The sequence below is a fragment of the Salmo salar genome, chromosome 20 (genome assembly GCF_965601325.2).
Source record: "Salmo salar chromosome 20, fSalSal1, whole genome shotgun sequence".
NCBI classification, from domain to species: domain Eukaryota; kingdom Metazoa; phylum Chordata; class Actinopteri; order Salmoniformes; family Salmonidae; genus Salmo; species Salmo salar.
Window position 1 is genome coordinate 29,598,360 of NC_138310.1, and position 24,067 is coordinate 29,622,426.

General features: G+C 42.8%; 1 protein-coding gene across 2 annotated transcripts; it reads right to left on the reverse strand.

The window, feature by feature from the left end:
• Nucleotides 1-268: 268 nt before the first annotated feature.
• rab3c (RAB3C, member RAS oncogene family) lies at nucleotides 269-23,608 on the reverse strand. 2 transcript variants are annotated; one of them, XM_014161410.3, is made up of 5 exons: nucleotides 23,414-23,608; nucleotides 20,906-21,130; nucleotides 12,161-12,279; nucleotides 5,395-5,519; nucleotides 269-5,099 (listed from the first exon to the last, which is right to left on the reverse strand). In XM_014161410.3, exons 1-5 carry the CDS (start codon nucleotides 23,429-23,431, stop codon nucleotides 4,909-4,911), a joined length of 678 nt encoding a protein of 225 aa, XP_014016885.1. In that variant the 5' UTR covers nucleotides 23,432-23,608; the 3' UTR covers nucleotides 269-4,908. The 2 variants fall into 2 exon arrangements, with proteins under 2 accessions (XP_014016885.1, XP_014016886.1); XM_014161411.3 differs by lacking the exon at nucleotides 23,414-23,608 and adding an exon at nucleotides 22,800-22,945.
• Nucleotides 23,609-24,067: the final 459 nt, after the last annotated feature.

Consider the following 24,067-nt stretch of genomic DNA (forward strand, 5'->3'; position numbering starts at 1 on the left):
GGTAGCCAATGGATCTCCACACACAAACACACCGACAAGCTGAACACCGATCTCAAGAGGTAGCCAATGGATCTCCACACACAAACACACCGACAAGCTGAACACCGATCTCAAGAGGTAGCCAATGGATCTCCACACACAAACACACCGACAAGCTGAACACCGATCTCAAGAGGTAGCCAATGGATCTCCACACACAAATCAAAATCAAATCAAAATCAAATCAAATCACACAATCAAATCACACAAACACAATACACACATGACATGAGTACAATTTGTTTATTTCCTATCATCTCAAAAACATAGTTTGTACATTGCTTGCACTTAAAGGTACAAATAATATATCCAGTTTAATATCAGTCCACACTTTAATGAGGTGACCAGAGCGTGAGTGTACTATAGTTTAATGTGAAGCCTCTTCAAGTTCTTTAAAAGCACTTCATAAGTACAATGAATAATTATTATTATTATTGTTATTCATTATTATCATCATAAGCCTTCATCAGTAGTGACATGTTGAAGTGGCTTTTCACCTGCCAGTGGCGGTCATGAATATACATGATCACAGATGAAGAAGTAGATGGCAGGGGATTTGAATGGAGCGATGTTAGTAGTCTCAAACTCAGCAGGATAATGCCTATTATTGATGTACAGGTAAATAATAATGTCTCACACAGACATCATGTTTGAGTTGAGATATTTCCCTTTTTTATCACATAGACTTAATATCAGTACGGCATATGGCATATACTAATTTCCCTGACTATCTTTCACAACACTACATTTTCACGTATAGTACGAGTTCACCAACAGTTAGCTAACAGGAACAGTATATAGTAAGTAGTACATGAATACATCAGTAGAAAATGTCAACACATACAATAAGTAACACATACACACACACACACACACACACACACACACACACACACACACACACACACACACACACACACACTACTTCACCTCGAATCCCAGATAAAGCACATATTTAGTGTGTGTGTGATGCTTGCAGTGCCATACAGTACAACAAGAACATTAGAACAGTCACTCTACTGCAGGTATAATGTACTAGGAGGACTATGTACAGGAAATAATTCATCAAATATTGCACTTGTTGGCCCATTGCACCCCACAGACAAAGCTATGAGGGTGCACTTAAACATAGACAATATACACCTTTATAGATAGAAATATAGATAATTCAATGTCTTCATGCAACTTTTCTTTTCTGAACCTTCATTTTTCTATGCAGAAACTCTAGACGGTGCAAAACAAACTACAGCCAGTTTTTTGGCACAATTATATAGTTTTACTATTCTGTTTCTAGGTAATTTGAAGCTAAAGGATCAATGTAACTATTCACTTAATATGTAGATGAGATTATCTTTACTGGGATTTACAGGACATTCTCGATGTAAAGGACAATTTGCTTCAGCCAAGGATGGAGAGACAATAATAACATGATCCCTAAGCTGGTCAGGGATGTGGAAAAGGTGCACTAGTTTCTTATAAAAGGGAACCCATATACTGTAGCAGGTATATGGATGTGTTGTCTGTTTCATAGAATATTGCTGTTTATCCAGTCAGACAGACTATCTATCATGGCTTCAGTATCCATCTGTCATAACATATCATATCTTGGCTGTGTTTAATTTGTGAATTATATGTTTTCATTTCTCTTGAGAAGTGGAAATGAGCAGGTTGGTATTTATTGACATAAATCATGTACTGGAGGCAGCTCTGCAGAGTGGTCACTAGGTGGCACAGCCACAAACTCAAATTCAGCCACAAACACAACTTAGGTTATTGGCTATTTCATAGCACACTTGTATTATTCTTATTAAGGCTAGGAAAAGAGGATCTATTCAGTTTTGCAGAAATGCAGACACTCATCAGATCACACATCAGGACTACTACTACAAAACACATGTACAGTATAATACAGTACTCACATAGACACAATGCATGTATAGTATATTCATGAAATATGAAAGAAATGTGGCAGGTGAGCACAAAGGAGAAGAGGCCATGTTGGAAATACTAAAAGGCCACATTTGTTTTTATCCAAGGTAGATGATTGAAAGTACTCACACAGCCACACTCATTCATTTTTCCTAAAACACACAGGCACACGGTCACGCACGCACGCACACACAAACTGCAAACAGAAATCAACTACTACCTACCAGTTTGTATACAGTACACTTAATAATATAGTTTGGCTGTGGCAGAAGACTATGTAACAACAATACATACAAAATAAAAGAAATACATAAATAGAAGGATAAATAAATTAAAGCACTGATTATAACTGTGTGTCCGGCAAGTTTTACGATGGACAGTAAAAACAGTGACAGCTATAGGTTCTCCTCACAGAATTAGAATTGATAACAAGTCTTTGAAGCCAGCTGGAAAGCTACTGTGCAGTACGTGCATTGACCACACATTGAATTCGAAAAGCCTTTACAAGTATCATTTTTGTGAATATTGTATGGTAAGCTAAAGAGAATAATGTATGTTTGTAATGTCCTATTATCAGCCACACTATAATAGGCCTACATCGACTCAGACTTATATTGACCCTCTGTGTTTCCAGGTAAAGGTGTGAAGTGTGTATCTGTTCCTCAACAGAGCTATGGAGAGGGACATACATTGATTGCTAGCCTGGTCACAGATTTGTGCTCTTGCCAACACCACAATTCCATAAAGAGTTGGCAAGAGAGCAGAAACAAACTGGCACCAAAGCTAGTTGATTGCCATTGATGTTCAATGATAAAAGCGGTCGGATAAAACAGCACACTGTAAAGAAGTTGCTGTGAATTTGACAGTAACTTACAGGCAGCTCAGTGGCAAGTCTAATTCTGTATTTCATATTACAGTACACCTACTATTATATAAATACGGTATCAAAGCAAGTACTTGGTAATGACGCATACAGTACAATACCGTAAAATGTACTATATTATACTGAAAAAAAGTTAATTCTACCGTAATCAGAATGAATGGATGAATGAAATTCATTGAGGGGAGGGGTTTGTACTTTACAGTATTTTACTGTAATTACAAGGGAGTGGTGCAAGCAAGTTGGCTGCTATGTAAAGTGTTTGCACATTATATCATATTAATTAATATTTGATGTTTTGTATCATTTGCACATCTAGAGGCCTTTACCAAGGTTTCCAAACTGACAGCGACTACAGGGCAAAACAGACCAAAAGGACCTGACAAAATGCTCAACCATTTAAGGTTTGACTTGCTGCCACTCTAATCTGTCCCCTATACATTATGAATGAATGGGTCACTATCACCACATAGCAGTCAAATTGGTACAGCATTCTCACTTGCAGGTGCAAGCCTCAAAATATGTTAAAGGGAAAATTACCTTTTTGTATGTTTTTCATTTGTTCACCGATGATACAGTCCCATATTTTATTGCATGTCAGCAATCAAGTTTTCAAGATATAGAACTTTCAAAATACCAAAAGTGTCACAGTATGATGCATTTTCAATATCTTGAAAACTTGATTGCTGACATGCAGAACATTTAGGGACTGATTCAACAGTGGACTAATGAAACAAAAACAAAAATATCATTTTTGAGTGGCACAACAATACCATGCACCCATTAGTGGTCAAAAGGTTTTTGGCCCTCCAAAGATACGGTATGGTGCTGTATTTTGTGGGGTGGAATTACAGTACCATTTGAAACAAAGCAATTACTTCTCCGACCACAACATTTTCCCACAATGTACCATAATAAGCAGTATGTTGTAGTAAAACGTTTCAGAGTATTTTTACTAATGATAATACTCAAAATGACTGTATAAATTACACTTTTCTGTTACAGTGCAGGATATAGAAAGACAAGTGTGCACAACTCCAGTCCACTAGGGATGAAGTCCTGCTGGTTTTCCTTCCATCCTGGCACTTAATTTATCAACTACTGTCACTGATTGGCCAGACAGTGCACCTACAGCAGCTACACTGGTCAATCTCTGACGAAAAGGCAAGGAGGAAAGTCAGCCTTCACAGCAGCCATCCAGGACTTTAGTTGTGCTCCCCTGCTTTAAAGGCCCAGTACAGTAAAACGTGATTTCCTGTGTTTTATATATATTTCCATACTATTAGGTTGGAATAATACTGTGACAGTGAAAATTACGATAATGCCCTTTTAGTGAAAGAGCAGTTTGAAAAGGCCACCTGAAATTTCAGCCTGTTTTGGTGGAATGGAGTTCTGGCTTGCCTGTTGACAACACCAGGCGTTAAATTAGTTAATAGACCAATAAGAAAGAGAGTTCCAAACCTCTCTGCCAATAACAGCTAGTTTTCAGTTGTCCCCTCCCCACTCAGACCACTCCCAGAGAGCACTAGCAAAATTCTTGCTTGAGAAATTGCTCTTTGCTAAGAAGCAATTTTTGTTTATTTTTTACCATTTTAATTGAAAACAATAACAGTAAGATATTTTATTGTTACCCAGAAATTATATGATGTTAACATAAAAAAAATGTCAGCATTGTACCTTTAAGATTATGTCTGTATCCAAAATAGCACCCTATTCCCTACATAGTGAACTACTTTTCACAAGAGCACTATGTGGGCCCTGCTCAAAAGTAATGCATTATATAAGGCAGGGGTTCTTAAACTTTTTCAGCTCGAGACCCAAATAAAAATCACCATCATCCCATGAACCAAATCGTCCTCCAACGACTCATATTAAGAAGAAATTGTGTGTGATTATAGATGTATTCTATAATGCGACTCAAATCTCACATGCCCAGGCCCCATTTTGGGTCCCGACCCATAGTTTAAGAAACTCTGAAATAGGTAATAGGATGTAATTTGGGATGCAGTCTACATCTAAGGGACTGGGTATCTTGGCAACACAGTAACTGGGAGGAGCCACTAACAGTTGCAGGCGGGCTGCTGGAGGGGCGGGGCGTTGTCTGTCAGTTTGGTGCTGGGTGTTCCCATGGTAACGGCGGTGTCAGTGTCCAGGCTTTCGGACATCCTGTCACAGATGATGTCAACGAGGCGCTCGAAGGTCTGCTTGACGTTGATGTTGTCCTTGGCACTTGTCTCAAAGAACTCAAAACCTGTGAAAGGATAGAGAGAGAGAGAATAATATATTGTTGATGATGTTTACAAGTAGTAAATTATCCACATTCAGAAATCTCTTGACGTTATGTCTTAGTGGAAATGTAAGGCTGTCAAATACTGTAGGTCATGCTTACAATAAGCCCATGTAGGCATGTAGGCACTGGTGCTGCGAATCAGTATGAGCTGATGCATTATAGATCTTCGTATCTGACTGTTGATGATTCAATGTGTTCATTCTTTTATCTCTGCTTATATAAAGTGTCCCTGATCAATGAAATGACAGCAGCTCACCCAGTTGTTCTGCCAGTTGTCTCCCACTGTCTGCAGCCACCACCCTCTCCTCCTGCATGTCACATTTGTTCCCAGCCAACACCACCTGGGCGTTGTCCCACGAATAGGTCTTAATCTGGGTGGACCTGCACACACACACACACACACACACACACACACACACACACACACACACACACACACACACACACACGAAAAAAAACAGGAACTAAAACTCAAAACAGAGCACTGCATCTATCTACTAGAAGCTATAGGTGATAAGCTGATACAGTGAAAACAACACACCTCCTATATCATCAGATCAGGATGATGAGGTGCTACAGTAGGACTGGAATCTGCTAAATAGATTTTGGGAGAAACATTTCAGGAACACATTTCCCCTGTGGCCACACAGAAAGCAGGCCAGAGCACCAGCGGAACACAATAATGTACTGTGATGTCAGTACTACTCAGTCCAGACCAGACTGGTCATAGGAGTTGAGATATAGGTCAATTCACACCTGGCTGTTGACTGCTATAACAAAATGACATCCCAGTCAAAAACAGCTTTTCTGAACCGGGGTTTGCGTTAAATGTTTACATATAATTGACCTCTAGGTTAGCCTATATTTAGTGTCAAAATGATTACCGATGTCTATGTTTATCTCTCACAATTATTAGTTCTGTGTTTCAATTATCAATAACCAGGAGAGGAGAGAAGAGGAGAGGTGCAGCAGCGTCTATTTCTGTGAAGAGCATAGGCGTGCCTTCGTCACTATTAGGAGACAACTGCGTCATACACAGGAAATTAGTTTGTGTCAGGACCGGAGCTCATTCACATAAAGCCTGGCAGGGAAGGAGCCGTTGCCATGGAAACAGTGTGTCTTTGCCCTAAACCTTGTAACCAGGAAGAATAATAGAGAATGGAATAAAAACCTACCATTAGAAGAAGTATGTTTAGGTTGTTGGATAGAATGATAAAGCATTGTTGTGCTCTGTCTGCTCTACGCTCTAGAGCAGTGGTTAGCAAATGTTTTATTGTCCCGTACCCCTTCAAACATTCAACCTCCAGCTGCGTACCCCCTCTAGCACCAGGGTCAGCTCACTCTCAAATATTGTTTTTGCCATCATTGTAAGCCTGCCACACACACACTATAAGATACATTTATTAAACATAAGTATAAGTGTGAGTTTTTGTCACAACCCGGCTCGTTGGGAAGTGACAAAGAGCTCTTATAGGACCAGGGCACAAATAATAATAATCAATAATTTTGCTCTTTATTTAGCCATCTTAAATATAAAACCTTATTTGTTCATCAAAAATTGTGAATATCTCACCACATGTTAATGAGAAGGGTGTGCTTGAAAGGATACACATAACTCTGCAATGTTGGGTTGTATTAAAGAGTCTCAGTCGTTTTCCATACACAGTCTGTGCCAGTATTTAGTTTCATGCTAGTGAGGGCCGAGAATCCACTCTCACATAGGTACGTGGTTGCAAAGGGTCTTAACAGCGCAATTTGCCAAGGCAGGATACTCTGAGCACAGCCCAATCCAGAAATCTGGCAGTGGCTTCTGATTAAATTATATTTTGACAGAACCGCTTGTTGCAATTTCAATGAGGCTCTCTTGTTCAGATATCGGTAAGTGGACTGGAGGCAGGGCATGAAAGGGACAACGAATCCAGTTGTTTGTGTCATCCGTTTCGGGAAAGTAACTACGTAATTGCGCACCCAACTCGCTATATCACATTTGACATTGTCCGTCAGCTTAAGTTCATTTGCACAAAAAACATCATACCTTGATGGAAAGACCTGTGTGTTGTCCTTGTTAATGCAGACAGAGAAGAGCTCCAACTTCTTAACCACAGCCTCAGTTTCGTACTGCACATTGAATATAGTTGCGGAGAGTTCCTGTAATCCTAGATTCAGATCATTCAGGCGAGAAAAAACATCACCCAGATAGGCCAGTCATGTGAGAAACTCGTCACCACGCAAGCGGTCAGACAAGTGAAAATTATGGTCAGTAAAGAAAACTTTAAGCTCGTCTCTCAATTAAAAAAACGTCAATACTTTGCCCCTTGATAACTTCTTATGGCTGGAATCCCGTTAGCGGGATCGATATGACAACAGCCAGTGAAAGTGCAGGGCGCCAAATTCAAAACAACAAAAATCTCATAATTAAAATTCCTCAAACATACAAGTATTATACACCATTTTAAAGCTTTACTTCTTGTTAATCCAGCCACAGTGTCTGATTTCAAAAAGGCTTTACGGCGAAAGCAAACCATATGATTATGTTAGGTCAGCGCCTAGTCACAAAAAAACACAGCCATTTTCCAGCCAAAGAGAGGAGTCACAAAAAGCAGAAATAGAGATAAAATGAATCACTGACCTTTGATGATCTTCATCAGATGACACTCATAGGACTTCATGTTACACAATACATGTATGTTTTGTTCGATAAAGTTCATATTTATATCCAAAAATCTCAGTTTACATTGGCGCGTTATGTTCAGTAATGTTTTGCCTCCAAAACATCCAGTGATTTTGCAGAGAGCCACGTCAATTTACAGAAATACTCATCATTAATGTTCATGAAAATACAAGTGTTATGCATGGAACTTTAGATAAACTTCTCCTTAATTAATGCAACCGCTGTGTCAGATTTAAAAAAAGCTTTACCAAAAAGCTTTTTCAGCAAACCATGCAATAATCTGAGAACGGCGCTCAGACACAAAAACATTCCATACAATATATCCGCCATGTTGGAGTCAACATAGTTAGAAATAGCATTATAAATATTCACTTACCTTTGATGATCTTCATCAGAATGCACTCCCAGGAATCCCAGTTCCACAATAAATGTTTGTTTTGTTCGATAAAGTCCATCCTTTATGTCCAAATACCTCCTTTTTGTTCGCGCCTTCAGTTCACAAATCCAAATTCACGACGCACAGGTCAGACGAAAACAAAAGAAATTCCATTACAGTTCGTAGAAACATGTCCAACGATGTATAGAATCAATCTTTAGGATGTTTTTATCATAAATCTGCAATAAAGTTTCAACCGGAGAAATCCTTTGTCTTCAGAAATGCAATGGAACTGAGCTACCTCTCACATGAGCGCGCATGGCTGAGGCTCATGCCCTGCTGGCAGTCCTTTCACTCAATGAGCTCTTATTCTCCCCCACTTCACAGTAGAAGCCTCAAACAAGGTTCTAAAGACTGTTGACATCTAGTGGAAGCCTTGGGAAGTGCAAAATGACCCCACAGACACTGTAGTTTGGATAGGCAATCACTTGAAAAACTACAAACCACTTCCTGTTTGGATTGTTTCTCAGGTTTTTGCCTGCCATATGAGTTTTGTTATACTCACAGACATCATTCAAACAGTTTTAGAAACTTCAGAGTGTTTTCTATCCAAATCTACTAATAATATGCATATCTTAGCTTCTTGGTGTGAGTAGCAGGCAGTTTACTCTGGGCACGTCAGTCATCAAAGCTACTCAATACTGCCACCATCCATAAGAAGGTAACCACCGCACTTCTGTATGTTGTAAAAGCGTTACATGGTCGCTTCCCATATCATTGCATTGTGCAGAAACTACACGAGAGATCAGGGGCCTTGATTTAACAAAGGTAACCATTTTCACTGTAGTGTCCAAATGTCTTTCAATCTGTCAGGTATTCCCTTGGCAGCAAGAGCCTCTCGGTGGATGCTGCAGTGTACCCAAGTGGCGGCAGGAGCAACTGCTTGCATGTGCTTTACCACTCCACTATGTCTCCCTGTTATGGCTTTTGTGCCATCAGTACAGATATCAACACATCTTGACCACCAAAGTCCATTTGATGTCACAAAGCTGTCCAGTACTTTAAAAATATCCTCTCCTGTTGTCCTGGTTTCCAGTGGTTTTCAGAAGAGGATATCTTCCTTAATTGACCTCCCATAAACGTAACGGACATATACCAGGAGCTGTGCCACGCACGCCACGTCTTTTGACTCATCCAGCTGTAACGCATAGAATTCACTGGATTGTTTGCGAAGCAGTAATTGTTTCAAAACATCTCCTGCCATATCACTGATGCGTCGTGAAACAGTGTTGTTTGATGAAGGCATTGTCTGTATAGTTTTTTTGGCCTTTTCCCCCAGGATTGTCCCAGCCATATCCGCTGCAGCAGGAATAATTAAGTCCTCCACAATTGTATGGGGCTTGCCTGTCCTAGCCACTTGGTAGCTCACCATATAAGATGCTTCTAGCCCCTTCTTATTAATGGTATCTGTTGCTTTTATACATGTCTTACTACTCAAAAGTCGTCTTAATTCTCGCTCAAAAAACTCCTGTGGCTTATTTTTCCAATTGGCATGTTTTGTTTCTAAATGTCAGCGCAAGAGTGAAGGTTTCATTGAGTTGTGAGATAGTACCTTTGCACATATAACACACTGTGGCTGAGGAGAGGCACAACTCCCAATATAAGTGAACCCCAAATCAATGTAGTTCTCATCATATTTGCGCCTCTTCGATGGTCCAATGTCCCTGTCTGTTGTTCGTCGCTTTCCCGGGTAAGGGGACAGTAGCTCTTCAGCTGCATCAGATTCACAACTGTCAGTGTCCATGCTAGCTGGGCTAACAACAAATGTAGAATTACTGATGCTAGCATTGGATGTGCTCATGGAAGCAGAACAACTTGTGTTGTCGACAGGTGCAGGTGTAGTACTGCTAGTAGTAGCAGTACTACCAGTAGAGCTGGTATGTGTCTCTATGGACGTGGGCCCTACTTTTTTGAACCATTTATCAATTTTCAAGCAAATGGAATGAGTAGCAGCTACGTTTGGCTACATACGGACCGTTAGTGGAATTCCCGCGAGAGAGTAACGGTTAATGTGATTGGATGTTAATTATTTGACTAGGCTACCTGTATTTGACATTGTGTTGTTATTTCGCTGAACACTGGATGATTTAATTATATTTTTGGCAGTGAAACGAGGCTACTCAGGCGATAAAAAACCTCACCCAAATGTATAGCCCCGTTGGAATATATAAATGGACTGTTTGAAAATGTGAAGAAATAAATAAAAACCGTGAATCACATTTTTATTTGGTGTACCCCCGACGGCATTGCGTACCCCAGTTTGGGAATACCTGGTCTAGAGAAAAAGCTCACTGATTTGAACAGCTCCAGGATAATACCAGTCATTAGCTACTGTAACTATACTAAACAAAAATATAAACGCATGTAAAATGTTGGTCCCATGTTTCATGAGCTGAAATAAAAGATCCCATACGCACAAAAAGCTTATTTTCACTCAAATGTTGGGCACACATTTGTTTACATCCCTGTTAGTGAGCATTTCTCCTTTGCCAAGATAATCCATCTACCTGACAGATGTGGCATATCAACAAGCTGATTAACCAGTATGATTATTACACAGGTGTACCTTGTGCTGGGGACAATAAAAGGCCACTCTAAAATGTGCAGTTTTGTCACACAACACAATGCCATAGATATCGCAAGTTTTGAGGGAGCGAGCAATTGGCATGCTGATTGCAGGAATGTCCTCCAGAGCTGTTGCCAGATAATTTAATGTTAATTTATCTACCATAAGCTGACTCCAACGCTGTTTTAGAGAACTTGGCAGTACATCCAACAGGCCTCACAACCGCAGACCATGTATAGCCATGCCAGCTCAGGACCTCCACATCCGGCTTCTTCACCTGCGGGATCGTTGGAGACCAGCCACCTGGACAGCTGGTGAAACTGAGGAGTATTTCTGTCTGTAATAAATAGCTTTTCTGGGGAAAAACTCATTCTGATTGGCTGGGACTGGCTCCCCAGTGGGTGGATCTATGCCCTCCCAGGCCCACCCAAGCTTGCGCCCCTGCCCAGTCATGTGACATCCATAGATCAGATTTCCTTATATGAACTGTAACTTAGTAAAATTGTTGAAATTGTTGCGTCTTTATATTTTTATATTTTTGTTCATATTACATGTACACAACCACAGTGAACAGAGATGTTTAACCAGTCTCATTTCTACACATTATGCCCCACACACAATGCCAACACTCTTTTTGTTTCACCTTGAGACAGTTCATAGTTTTGTCAAGTGCATCCATCAAAACATTCTGGTAGACTTTATCCCAGAAACCTATTGTTTGTGACTGATGAAATAGACTCCTCTTGTGTTCTTATTTCTAGTCCTGAATAAATCATGTTGAATCCAGGGTACAGGAAACACACAGTACAGGTTAGTGTAGGTATTCCGTATTCAGATGGAGATAGCTTGTGTGGTTTACAAAGACAGCGATTCATGACTTTGCCCGACCTTCCCAGGGACCCCTACACAGGTGGGCTAGTGGCTCTCTGACAACAGGCGCTCTAATCAATACGCTTAGATAAGGAGATACAGAAAGGGATGAAGGTCAGCTATTTGGGTCAGTTTCTTCACAGGGAGAAATCTTATACTCATCCTGTCTCAATACAACCCAACAACAACACACCTCTTCTGTTGTCCTTGTCCATAAAGATATGTAGTCTTTCTGAGAATGTGGTTAAGATAAACAGTACTTAATCCATAACATAACATGACATCTGAAGTTGCTTCCTTCCCTTGTGTATTTCATGATGCATGATGTACTGACACAACATTGCAGTCTTACCAACGTGCTGATGAAAGATGTATTGCTGGTACGTATTGGTTTTCGATGAGAAAGGAAACGTATGCTATTCGCCACTCATTTTCCTCCTAGAGAGGGTGAAAATGTTTTGTACCCCAGTAAAACTCACCAGTCCTGCACACAATGGAAGGACTCCTCGTTGGTGATGTCATACATAAGGATGAAGCCCATGGCTCCGCGGTAGTACGCAGTGGTGATGGTCCGGTACCGCTCCTGTCCCGCCGTGTCCTGGAGAGATACAGAACATTATTATTGCTGGTCACAAACAAATGCACGTGCATGCACACACATACACACACACACACACACAGTCACACAGATAACTAACAGTTAGTCACAGAGAAAGTCTCCCATCCTTCATGTGTGTATTTATTCTGGACAGGTTTGGCTGGTTGTGATTATCATATGCATAATGCATCGCTGACTGGTTTGGCTGGCTGTGATTATCATGTATGCTGTATCGCTGATAGGAAGGTCATTATCTATTCACAGATTCTAGAGGTTCAAGTCTCCCCAGTAAAGCCACTGTGGTGGCTGAGGCCTACTGGAAGTGCCATACTGTATTATGTAATGTCTATGGGCTTACAGTAAACATATTGTATAGGGGCTATTGATTGTCATAGCTGGTACTCTAGATAGCATATCAGTCATGTAGCAGACTGTCTGATTCATCAAAAGGAAAATGGCAAACGGACATTTTGTCTGATTTCCAACTCATGTTTGAAGTAGGTCGTTGGAGGGGATAAAATCCCACTGTCCTTTTGCGAAAACACTAAAACTATCTGTCATCTGTATTCTGTAGGGGATTCTAAGCCAAAACAGTGCTGGGTTACATTAGCTACAGAGAGGCCTGCTCTGCTCTGTGAATATGGCTATAATTGTGTCTGTGTGGTAGCCAGGGGACATCTCTGACCTTCAAAAGCACACACAGCTCAAAGGCTGCCTCCCTCCATCTCCTTCATACAGCAGCTGGGCTGAGCAATGGAAACCCACAATAATACACACTAACACATTGATGTACTGTATGTGCACCTGCATATACACAGTCATGAGGGTGTACAGGTGTGTGTGTGTTATTTTTTGTACAATACAATATGCACAGTAGGCCTATATAATTACTGAGTCCTATATAATGTTTTGAAAGGAAATCATTTGCGCCTTTTTCACACATTGTGCTAATGGTTCTCTTGTTTGGCAGACTGTGACATTACATTAAACATGAATCTAGACAATGCTTTGACTGCTGACTTTCCTCTTGGCTGATACTGTGGACATACTGTATGCATCCACACACTTCATTACACTATCGATTCAGGGCAAAGTGCTTGACGATTACCTTTTTTATCTATGGGTTATTTGAGTGGGCAGCTTTGCTTGCTCTTAGCTAAAGGACACAGCAAGACAGAAAAATCCTGCTGAGTCCAGTGAACAGGAGTTCCATTAGAAACTAACTGACTGAGTTTGTTTATGCATCACCATGGACCACAGTGTGAATAAGCCCAAGAAATTGACAGAACATTTAGTACAGTCAGTGCAGAGTGACAGTAGGGATTGAATCTTACTGGTCAATTCTGGTATACTGTGGCTCGTCAGGAATAGTACAGTACTCAGACATGATTATGATAATACATAAAACTATAACCAGTATGTCATAAAATAAGTTGTACTCATCCTTGAAAATGTCGTACTGGAGAGAAGAGGACCAAGGCGCAGCGAGACTGTGAATACTCATACTTTAATAGACTCCAGTAAGGCATCCACAGGAAAACAATAACACGACAATAACAGTCTGACTAGGCACACGGCTAAGCACAGAACAATTCCCCACAACCCCAAAGACAAACACACACACCTATATAGGACTTCCAATCAAAGGCAACTATACACACCTGCCTTCAATTGGAAGTCCCAATCATCCACCCAACATTTAACCAACACAAACATGCCACGTCCTGACCACAAAACTAAAACACTAGCTCCATCTGCTGGTCAGGACGTGACAGTACCCCCCCCCTCAAGGTGCAGACCCCGGAATGCACCTACCAACAAAAAACCCCAACACAAAACCCATAAACAATAACCCTAAAACAATAAGGGAGGGAAGGGAGGGTGGCTGCCGTCACCGACGGCACTGTGCTACACCCTCCCTCCCCAACCCACCTATCCTGGAGGTGGCTCAGGTGCAGGGCGTGGACCTTGCTCCACCGTCGGCGTAGCCCACTTCGGTGGCGCTGCTAGCTGCGCCGGGCAGATGGGCCACTTGGGCTGACCCTGGCAGACGGACCACTCGGGCTGGGCCGGGGGACAGGAGGGCCCCTCGGGCTGGGCCGGGGGACAGGAGGGCCCCTCGGGCTGGGCCGGGGGACAGGAGGGCCCCTCGGGCTGGGCCGGGGGACAGGAGGGCCCCTCGGGCTGGGCCGGGGGACAGGAGGGCCCCTCGAGCTGGGACGGTCAGGGCAGTCTGGCCACTCGGGACGGTCAGGGCAGTCTGGCCACTCGGGACGGTCAGGGCAGTCTGGCCACTCGGGACGGTCAGGGCAGTCTGGCCACTCCGGCAGGTCAGGGCAGTCTGGCCACTCCGGCAGGTCAGGGCAGTCTGGCCACTCCGGCAGGTCAGGGCAGTCTGGCCACTCCGGCAGGTCAGGGCAGTCTGGCCACTCTGGCAGTTCAGCGTTGACTGGCGGGCAGCTCTGACGACTGTTGACTGGCGGGCAGCTCTGGTGACGACTGTTGACTGGCGGGCAGCTCTGGTGACGACTGTTGACTGGCGGGCAGCTCTGGTGACGACTGTTGACTGGCGGGCAGCTCTGGTGACGACTGTTGACTGGCGGGCAGCTCTGGTGACGACTGTTGACTGGCGGGCAGCTCTGGTGACGACTGTTGACTGGCGGGCAGCTCTGGTGACGACTGTTGACTGGCGGGCAGCTCTGGTGACGACTGTTGACTGGCGGGCAGCTCTGGTGACGACTGTTGACTGGCGGGCAGCTCTTGCCCCGTCAAACAGCCCTTGTGCCCCCCCCTAAAAAATTATTGGGGGTGCCTCTCGGTCTCCCTTACCTCGCCAGCCTTCTTCCGCTGCTTGGTCCTTTGTTGGTGGGGAATTCTGTCATAAAATAAGTTGTACTCATCCTTGAAAATGTCGTACTGGAGAGAAGAGGACCAAGGCGCAGCGAGACTGAATACTCATACTTTAATAGACTCCAGTAAGGCATCCACAGGAAAACAATAACACGACAATAACAGTCTGACTAGGCACACGGCTAAGCACAGAACAATTCCCCACAACCCCAAAGACAAACACACACACCTATATAGGACTTCCAATCAAAGGCAACTATACACACCTGCCTTCAATTGGAAGTCCCAATCATCCACCCAACATTTAACCAACACAAACATGCCACGTCCTGACCCCAAAACTAAAACACTAGCTCCATCTGCTGGTCAGGACGTGACACAGTAAACGTAAATGTATTTGGAAATGACTATGACACACTATTACACATGTGATTAATATTGTAATACCAACAAGGACATCATCCATTATTATTAAATGACTACTGAAGGAACAGTTCTCTCAAAAAGCCCAATTAGACATCCTAGAGCTATTCATTTGAATGCTCTCTCTGTCAATTCTGCCTCTGTTAGAACCTGCTTGTCTTTCCTTAACTGACAAAAAACAATTACCCTTATTACTCGTCATTTAAACTGTTTACATTCAACCATGCTTTTCTGCTTCCTGTTAAAGTGAATTCCGGAACTCCAATTTGAGCAGCAGCAGCTGAAAAATGAGCTCCTACAAATATTGAAATTTACATGGTTTTTAGAGTGAAGTACATCGGAAAAAAGCAAAAGAAAACTGCAAGACTGAATAGGAGAAAAAACAAGCAACAAACAAAGAAGATAGGCTTTTGAAAAATAACTATTTTTCATAAAATTGTAGTTATCTTAGCTAGCTGAATTGTTTACCAGTTGCTAAGCAGTTGCTAGGGACTCTTTTGGAAGAAGCTAGCTAGCTAACGAAGAACAACAAAGAATATCTAGTTAACAGAAGAAAAGAAAGAGAAAATCTGGACAGAAGAAAAAGGATATCAAAGTGAAACAGTTCTCTAAAGACACAAGAGACAATAATACAAGAAACAACACTTCTGTAGCTTGTCAACTATGTGTCTGTCTATCCCTGTTCTCTCCTCTCTGCACAGGCCATACAAACGCTTCACACCGTGTGGCCGCTGCCACTCTAACCTGGTGGTCCCAGCGCGCACGACCCACGTGGAGTTCCAGGTCTCCGGCAGCCTCTGGAACTGCCGGTCTGCAGCCAACAAGGCTGAGTTCATCTCAGCCTATGCTACCCTCCAGTCCCTAGACTTCCTGGCGCTGACGGAAACATGGATTACCACAGATAACACTGCTACTCCTACTGCTCTCTCTTCGTCTGCCCACGTGTTCTCGCATACCCCTAGAGCATCGAGCCAACGGGGTGGTGGCACTGGAATCCTCATCTCTCCCAAGTGGACATTCTCTCTTTCTCCCCTGACCCATCTGTCTATCTCCTCATTTGAATTCCATGCTGTCACAGTTACCAGCCCTTTCAAGCTTAACATCCTTATCATTTATCGCCCTCCAGGTTCCCTTGGAGAGTTCATCAATGAGCTTGACGCCTTGATAAGTTCCTTTCCTGAGGATGGCTCACCTCTCACAGTTCTGGGTGACTTTAACCTCCCCACGTCTACCTTTGACTCATTCCTCTCTGCCTCCTTCTTTCCACTCCTCTCCTCTTTTGACCTCACGCTCTCACCTTCCCCCCCTACTCACAAGGCAGGCAATACGCTTGACCTCATTTTTACTAGATGCTGTTCTTCCACTAATCTCATTGCAACTCCCCTCCAAATCTCCGACCACTACCTTGTATCCTTTTCCCTCTCGCTCTCATCCAACACTTCTCACTCTGCCCCTACTCGGATGGTATTGCGCCGTCCCAACCTTCGCTCTCTCTCTCCCGCTACTCTCTCCTCTTCCATCCTATCATCTCTTCCCTCTGCGCAAACCTTCTCCACCTATCTCCAGATTCTGCCTCCTCAACCCTCCTCTCCTCCCTTTCTGCATCCTTTGATTTTCTCTGTCCCCTATCCTCCAGGCCGGCTCGGTCCTCCCCTCCTGCTCCGTGGCTCGACGACTCACTACGAGCTCACAGAACAGGGCTCCGGGCAGCCGAGCGGAAATGGAGGAAAACTCGCCTCCCTGCGGACCTGGCATCCTTTCACTCCCTCCTCTCTACATTCTCCTCTTCTGTCTCTGCTGCTAAAGCCACTTTCTACCACTCTAAATTCCAAGCATCTGCCTCTAACCCTAGGAAGCTCTTTGCTACCTTCTCCTCCCTCCTGAATCCTCCTCCCCCTCCCCCCCCCCCTCCTCCCTCTCTGCGGATGACTTCGTCAACCATTTTGAAAAGAAGGTTGACGATATCCGATCCTCGTTTGCTAAGTCAAACGACATCGCTGGTCCTGCTCACACTGCCCTACCCTGTGCTTTGACCTCTTTCTCCCCTCTCTCTCCAGATGAAATCTCGCGTCTTGTGACGGCCGGCCGCCCAACAACCTGCCCACTTGACCCTATCCCCTCCTCTCTTCTCCAGACCATTTCCGGAGACCTTCTCCCCTTCCTCACCTCGCTCATCAACTCATCCTTGACCGCTGGCTACGTCCCTTCCGTCTTCAAGAGAGCGAGAGTTGCACCCCTTCTGAAAAAACCTACACTCGATCCCTCCGATGTCAACAACTACAGACCAGTATCCCTTCTTTCTTTTCTCTCCAAAACTCTTGAACGTGCCGTCCTTGGCCAGCTCTCCTGCTATCTCTCTCAGAATGACCTTCTTGATCCTAATCAGTCAGGTTTCAAGACTGGGCATTCAACTGAGACTGCTCTTCTCTGTGTCACGGAGGCTCTCCGCACTGCTAAAGCTAACTCTCTCTCCTCTGCTCTCATCCTTCTAGACCTTTCTGCTGCCTTTGATACTGTGAACCATCAGATCCTCCTCTCCACCCTCTCCGAGTTGGGCATCTCCGGCGCGGCCCACGCTTGGATTGCGTCCTACCTGACAGGTCGCTCCTACCAGGTGGCGTGGCGAGAATCTGTCTCCGCACCATGCGCTCTCACCACTGGTGTCCCCCAGGGCTCTGTTCTAGGCCCTCTCCTATTCTCGCTATACACCAAGTCACTTGGCTCTGTCATATCCTCACAAGGTCTCTCCTATCATTGCTATGCAGACGACACACAATTAATCTTCTCCTTTCCCCCTTCTGATAACCAGGCGGCGAATCGCATCTCTGCATGTCTGTCAGACATATCAGTGTGGATGACGGATCACCAGCTCAAGCTGAACCTCGGCAAGACGGAGCTGCTCTTCCTCCCGGGGAAGGACTGCCCATTCCATGATCTCGCCATCACGGTTGACAACTCCCTTGTCCCCTCCTCCCAGAGTGCTAAGAACCTTGGCGTGATCCTGGACAACACCCGGTCGTTCTCCACTAACATCAAGGCGGTGACCCGATCCTGTAGGTTCATGCTCTACAACATTCGCAGAGTACGACCCTGCCTCACACAGGAAGCGGCGCAGGTCCAAATCCAGGCACTTGTCATCACCCGTCTGGATTACTGCAACTCGCTGTTGGCTGGGCTCCCTGCCTGTGCCATTAAACCCCTACAACTCATCCAGAACGCCGCAGCCCGTCTGGTGTTCAACCTTCCCAAGTTCTCTCACGTCACCCCGCTCCTCCGCTCTCTCCACTGGCTTCCAGTTGAAGCTCGCATCCGCTACAAGACCATGGTGATTGCCTATGGAGCTGTGAAGGGAACGGCACCTCCATACCTTCAGGCTCTGATCAGGCCCTACACCCAAACAAGGGCACTGCGTTCATCCACCTCTGGCCTGCTGGCCCCCCTACCTCTGAGGAAGCACAGTTCCCGCTCAGCCCAGTCAAAACTGTTCGCTGCTCTGGCACCCCAATGGTGGAACATGCTCCCTCACAACGCCAGGACAGCGGAGTCAATCACCACCTTCCGGAGACACCTGAAACCCCACCTCTTTAAGGAATACCTAGGATAGGATAAAGTAATCCTTCTAACCCCCCCCCTTAAAAGATTTAGATGCACTATTGTAAAGTGGTTGTTCCACTGGATATCATAAGGTGAATGCACCAATTTGTAAGTCGCTCTGGTTAAGAGCGTCTGCTAAATGACTTAAATGTAAATGTAAAGTCTGTGTGATTTGTGTCCCATGCAAATCAGCTGATTAACTGCTATAGTCCTGTCTGGGACCAATTAATTGGTGGAACAGACAGTAAATATGACAGCGAACAGCATTGCCTCTCTAAGAGAGAGAAAGAGTGGGTGTTTGGAGGAAGCAGGCTTTAAACTGAAGCCTTAGCTGCCTCAGAGCTGCTCAGTAACAAACTTTCCATCTCCGAACCTCCTAATTAAAAGAGCCTTAGGCGAAGTCGGCCAACCACAGGAGGAGAACACACAGTATGAGAGGAGTGTTATTCAGTGATGATGTCCTTCAGCTAAGGGTTACTAGCATCCTGCAAACGATGACACATCCACCTGTCTCTGTTCTATACATTGCCCTGTCTCGCATTCAATCACTCTAGGCCTTGTTCATGCAGATGAGCGGCACAAGCCACCTCAAATGTAATTGTGACTGGATCCTAGTTGGCTCATAGAAATCTATAACAATGTAGAAGGAATGGACAAAAAGGTTTGAAGCAGCAAACAACAATGTTTGTTAAGTTTAACTACAAGTGTGTTTTCTTAAAACAAATTACTCAGGAGAAATAGAGGGAATGAATGCTTGGCCAACCATGAGCCATCTAGTTACAACCAGTCACAGTCCTAGATAGTTATTGATCAAGAGTAGGGGACAGGGGAAGGGGCCTGGCTATGGATTGATAGTCTAATGTGGTTTTACAGACCAGGGTCATTCGGTTAAAAGAAAGGGAGATTGGAGAGACCCTCCTTAACAATTAGTAAAGGCTTTTGTTTCATGTTCAATAGAACCTCCATTAGCCCACTGTTAGGTTAGTCCTCCAAAAACTCCTTAAGAGGCTAGAATACAAATGACATGAGAAGACACAGATTATTTCAATAGTTACGAGCCCCTTGGGAATGAATGAGAGTGCATAATTGTAATGATGAGATAGACTGACAATGTCTGAAATAGATTGACTACTCTAGGCTGATGCCGAGCCCCTGTAGGAGAAGAATGAATTTGCCTCTAGAGGCTGATTTATGGTCTCGTATGTATTTTTTCCCTCTAATGGTTAATGTTAGGGTTGGGGTAATGTAAACTAGATCTGTGCCTGCGGACAACTTCTAACAGGAGCTAGTTCCTATGACTACCGTAGGTCAGGATGTCTCCTCATATGCATACTACTTATAAGCTAGCGGCAATACGCTGGTGATATCAAAATAGATTTCAATGAGAGATACAAAATATTGAGTTTCTCCATGATGTCATGTGAAAAAGTAAGTTGGTGTGTGGTTGCAAAGGCAGAATCAACTTGAAACGCTCAGCACTGGTTAATGGCTTTTCTGGCCATTGTTAAACTGTTTTGAATGTAGCCATTTTACAGCACTGGTAATCTACTAAAACTGGCATTGACATTTTGAGCTTAATACTGTTGAGTATTTAGATAAAATTATCAAAATTACTGTTCCTTAACCAAGGCAAGATAAGATCAATATTGCAGTTGAATGAATAGCTCATATTTGTGCACACTGTGGTTGAAAAGCTATACTTAAATTAGACATTATCTATTACAATAGTAAGTACACTGGACTTTAGAGACAGACTTACCCAGATCTGCAATTTAATCCTCTTGTCATTCTTGTAGACAGTCTTGACTTTGAAGTCGATGCCCACAGTGCTGACGAAGGCTGAGGTGAAGGCGTCGTCAGCGTAGCGGAAAAGGAAGGAGGTTTTACCCACGCTGCTGTTCCCAATGATCAGCAGCTTGAACATGTAGTCGAAGTTCTGGTCCCCGCCCTCCTTCCCTTGAGTGGTCCCCTGAGTGGCAGCCATCTGGTAATATCAGGAGTCGCAGTGTAAAAGGTCATGACAAACTTAAAATCAACTCATTGGAATTAGAAATGGTACTATTTAAGGTTTAGAAATGTTGCATGGAGGAGGTACGTCAAGGACGTGTAAAAGAAGAATAAATTATTAAAATAATCACACACAGACACACACATACCCAGCCTGGTTTCATAGACTAGACGTAACATAGTAAATGTAAATCCTGTGACACTCAAATTAATATGATGTTACGTTTGGTATGGTTACATAGGACAGATGGTTACTTAAGGCAAAAACAAAAGTAGTGTGGTTGGTCATATAACGCAAATGTCTAGCATCCCAAAGGTTGTGAGTTTGAATCTCATCAGGATAAACTTTAACATTTTAGCTAATTATCAACTTTTCAACTACTTACTACTTTTTAGCTACTCTGCAACTACTTAGCATGTTAGCTAAACCTTTCCCTAACCTAACCTAAGATAACCCTTCCCCTAACCTTTACCCTTTAACCTAACTCCTAACCTTAATCCTAACCTTAACCCTAACCTCTAAACCTAACCCCTAGCCTAGCTATATTAGCCAGCTAGCTAACGTTAGCCACCTAGTAACATATCATACGTTTTGTAAATTGTTTACATATTCTACCTTTTGCAAATTTGTAACATATTGTACATTTGGCAAATTCGTAACATATAATACTAATTGTAATTCGTAACATATAATACTAATTGTAATTCGTAACATATCATACGAAATGGGTGGTGAACAACCACAAAATTAATACATACCATACAAAACGTAACATATCATACGAAATGGAGTGTCTCTGATTAACGTAAAGAATAATATGAAATGCTCTGAGACCAGATTGACACACCAGTCGCTCAGTTAGGTGTTAAAAGCACAGACTGTGTGTCTGATGGCAGATGGCTGTGTGGAATAAACCAGAAGAGCACTATACACCCTTGGGAATTGAAGAGTCCACCTGTGTTCTACATCCTCACATCTATGTGCCTGCCAATGAATCAGTCAGATCCTTCACAAGGTGTTTGATCAATTAGGCTTGGATTTATCAAGGGGTATGCCAATCAATTCAACAATCCAATTACTGACTCTAGCAAATACAAAATGTGGAATGTTTAATCTTTCTTGCAACATTTGTCATCATTTGTCAGCATTCTATAAAAATACAACTAGGCTACAGCAGACATCTTTGTTCCTAATAGCCTTAATGTTTTCACTGTGCCTCAGCAATCTGCCATGTCAAGCATGTGCCTGTTCTGTTTGTTCTGTTACACGGAGAAGGATGCTTTCGGTTTTACATCAAGCAAGTCTACAATTGCACTATTAACAACACTGTACAATGTTTCGTAAACAAAATGTAATTTTACCTTATGCAATAAGCTATACAAGGACACATCATTTTAGGTGTTTAATGCGCTAATTTCCATTTAAAAATATTATGATGACGACGAAAATACACTCTTCCATTTTGCTACACAGATGTAGTCCTCTTAAATTGGATAAAACCTCACAGAATGTTGGATAATCGCAAATACACTGTAATCTATAGCAGCCGCCCTAGGTCAATCAAGTTCTTTCCGGAATTATATCACAGTCTAGAAAAATTGACATGATGTAGAAAACATATCTGACGACATTATAGGAAACAAACCTCATTCGAAGGCTTCGTGTCAGTCAGTGGCTTTTCCTAGTTTATATATCAGGCTGTTGTTATATAAATTCTTACTGTAGGAGACGGTTCTGTTTGAGCCGAGACAATTTCAGCACCTCGGAGCTGTCCCCGTGTTTTCCCGAAGCTGAACCGTTGGAAAGCGTAGTAAGCACGTTCAACGACGTCAAAGTTCACAATATGGGGCTTGTAGTCTTTATAATGCAAAAAGCGCCCCAGGAGATTGGAATATTAAAGCGATGTGACTACATCATTCAGCATACAACACAGTCACTTTGACAACAGCTGTAGGCCTGCATTACTCTTGATAAGCTCAAGAAAACCATTTAAAACTGCATGAAGACTGCATAAACTTTTTTTAAAATATTTTTGTGACCATTTTCATTTAACTAATGAAATGTTTTGGCAACTATAACATTTCCTCTGTGGCATTATCAAAAACTATGCTTGCTTTTAGAATAAACAATATTACATTTTACAAATGTGCGTTTAGTCTACTACATTAATTTGTTCAATGTAATGATGATGTGTATTTGGAGTCCTGTATAGCCTAATTAAACCTGGATACTAAACAGATAGATGCTGGAAGATCTTACCTTTCCGTATAAATCCATGTAGGCTGTGCTACCCAATAATAAATAAATAAAACAAAATGTATTCTGATATGAGCCAAATGTTAATGAAAACAGTAAACCTCGACCGATATTACAACCTTCTTTCTGAAATGAATTATTTGTGAAGTCAATAATGGCTACTCGTTCTGAGCATCACTGCCGTCAGTCTCTCAGCCCCCGCCCAGAAATCCTGCTCCGCTTCAGAGAACAGTAAACAGAACAGGAGGTGCTGGTGCACGTGATTGATAGCCTCTCTCTGTCAGCGGCGTGCGGGGGTTAAGCAGATGGAGTCAAGAGGTGCAACAATGTGTCAGTTACAATTATGCCTTTATCATCATTATGGAAAATAGATAAAATCATAATGGAAAAATTATATAGGGGTAGGCCTATACAGCAAAATACAGCAAATTCAAAAATCTAGGTATGGCCTTTATGAGATTTGCAATATTGACTTTAAACCATGGATGGGGGATGTTAGAAAATGTGGGAAATATTGTGCCAATGTCACACCAACTTGGATAGTAATTATAGTAAATAGTCATTTACAACATTAACAATGTCTACACTGTATTTCTGATCAATTTGATGTTATTTTAATGGACAACAAATGTGCTGTTCTTTCAAAAACAAGGACAT

Excerpts from the sequence above, each read along its gene's own strand:
- rab3c (XM_014161410.3), bottom strand. Across the intron at positions 12,280-20,905 it reads GGATTAAATTGCAGATCTGG|GACACGGCGGGACAGGAGCG; the intron begins GTAAGTCTGTCT and ends GTATCTCTCCAG. Across the intron at positions 5,520-12,160 it reads TTCCATTGTGTGCAGGACTG|GTCCACCCAGATTAAGACCT; the intron begins GTGAGTTTTACT and ends GTGTGTGTGCAG.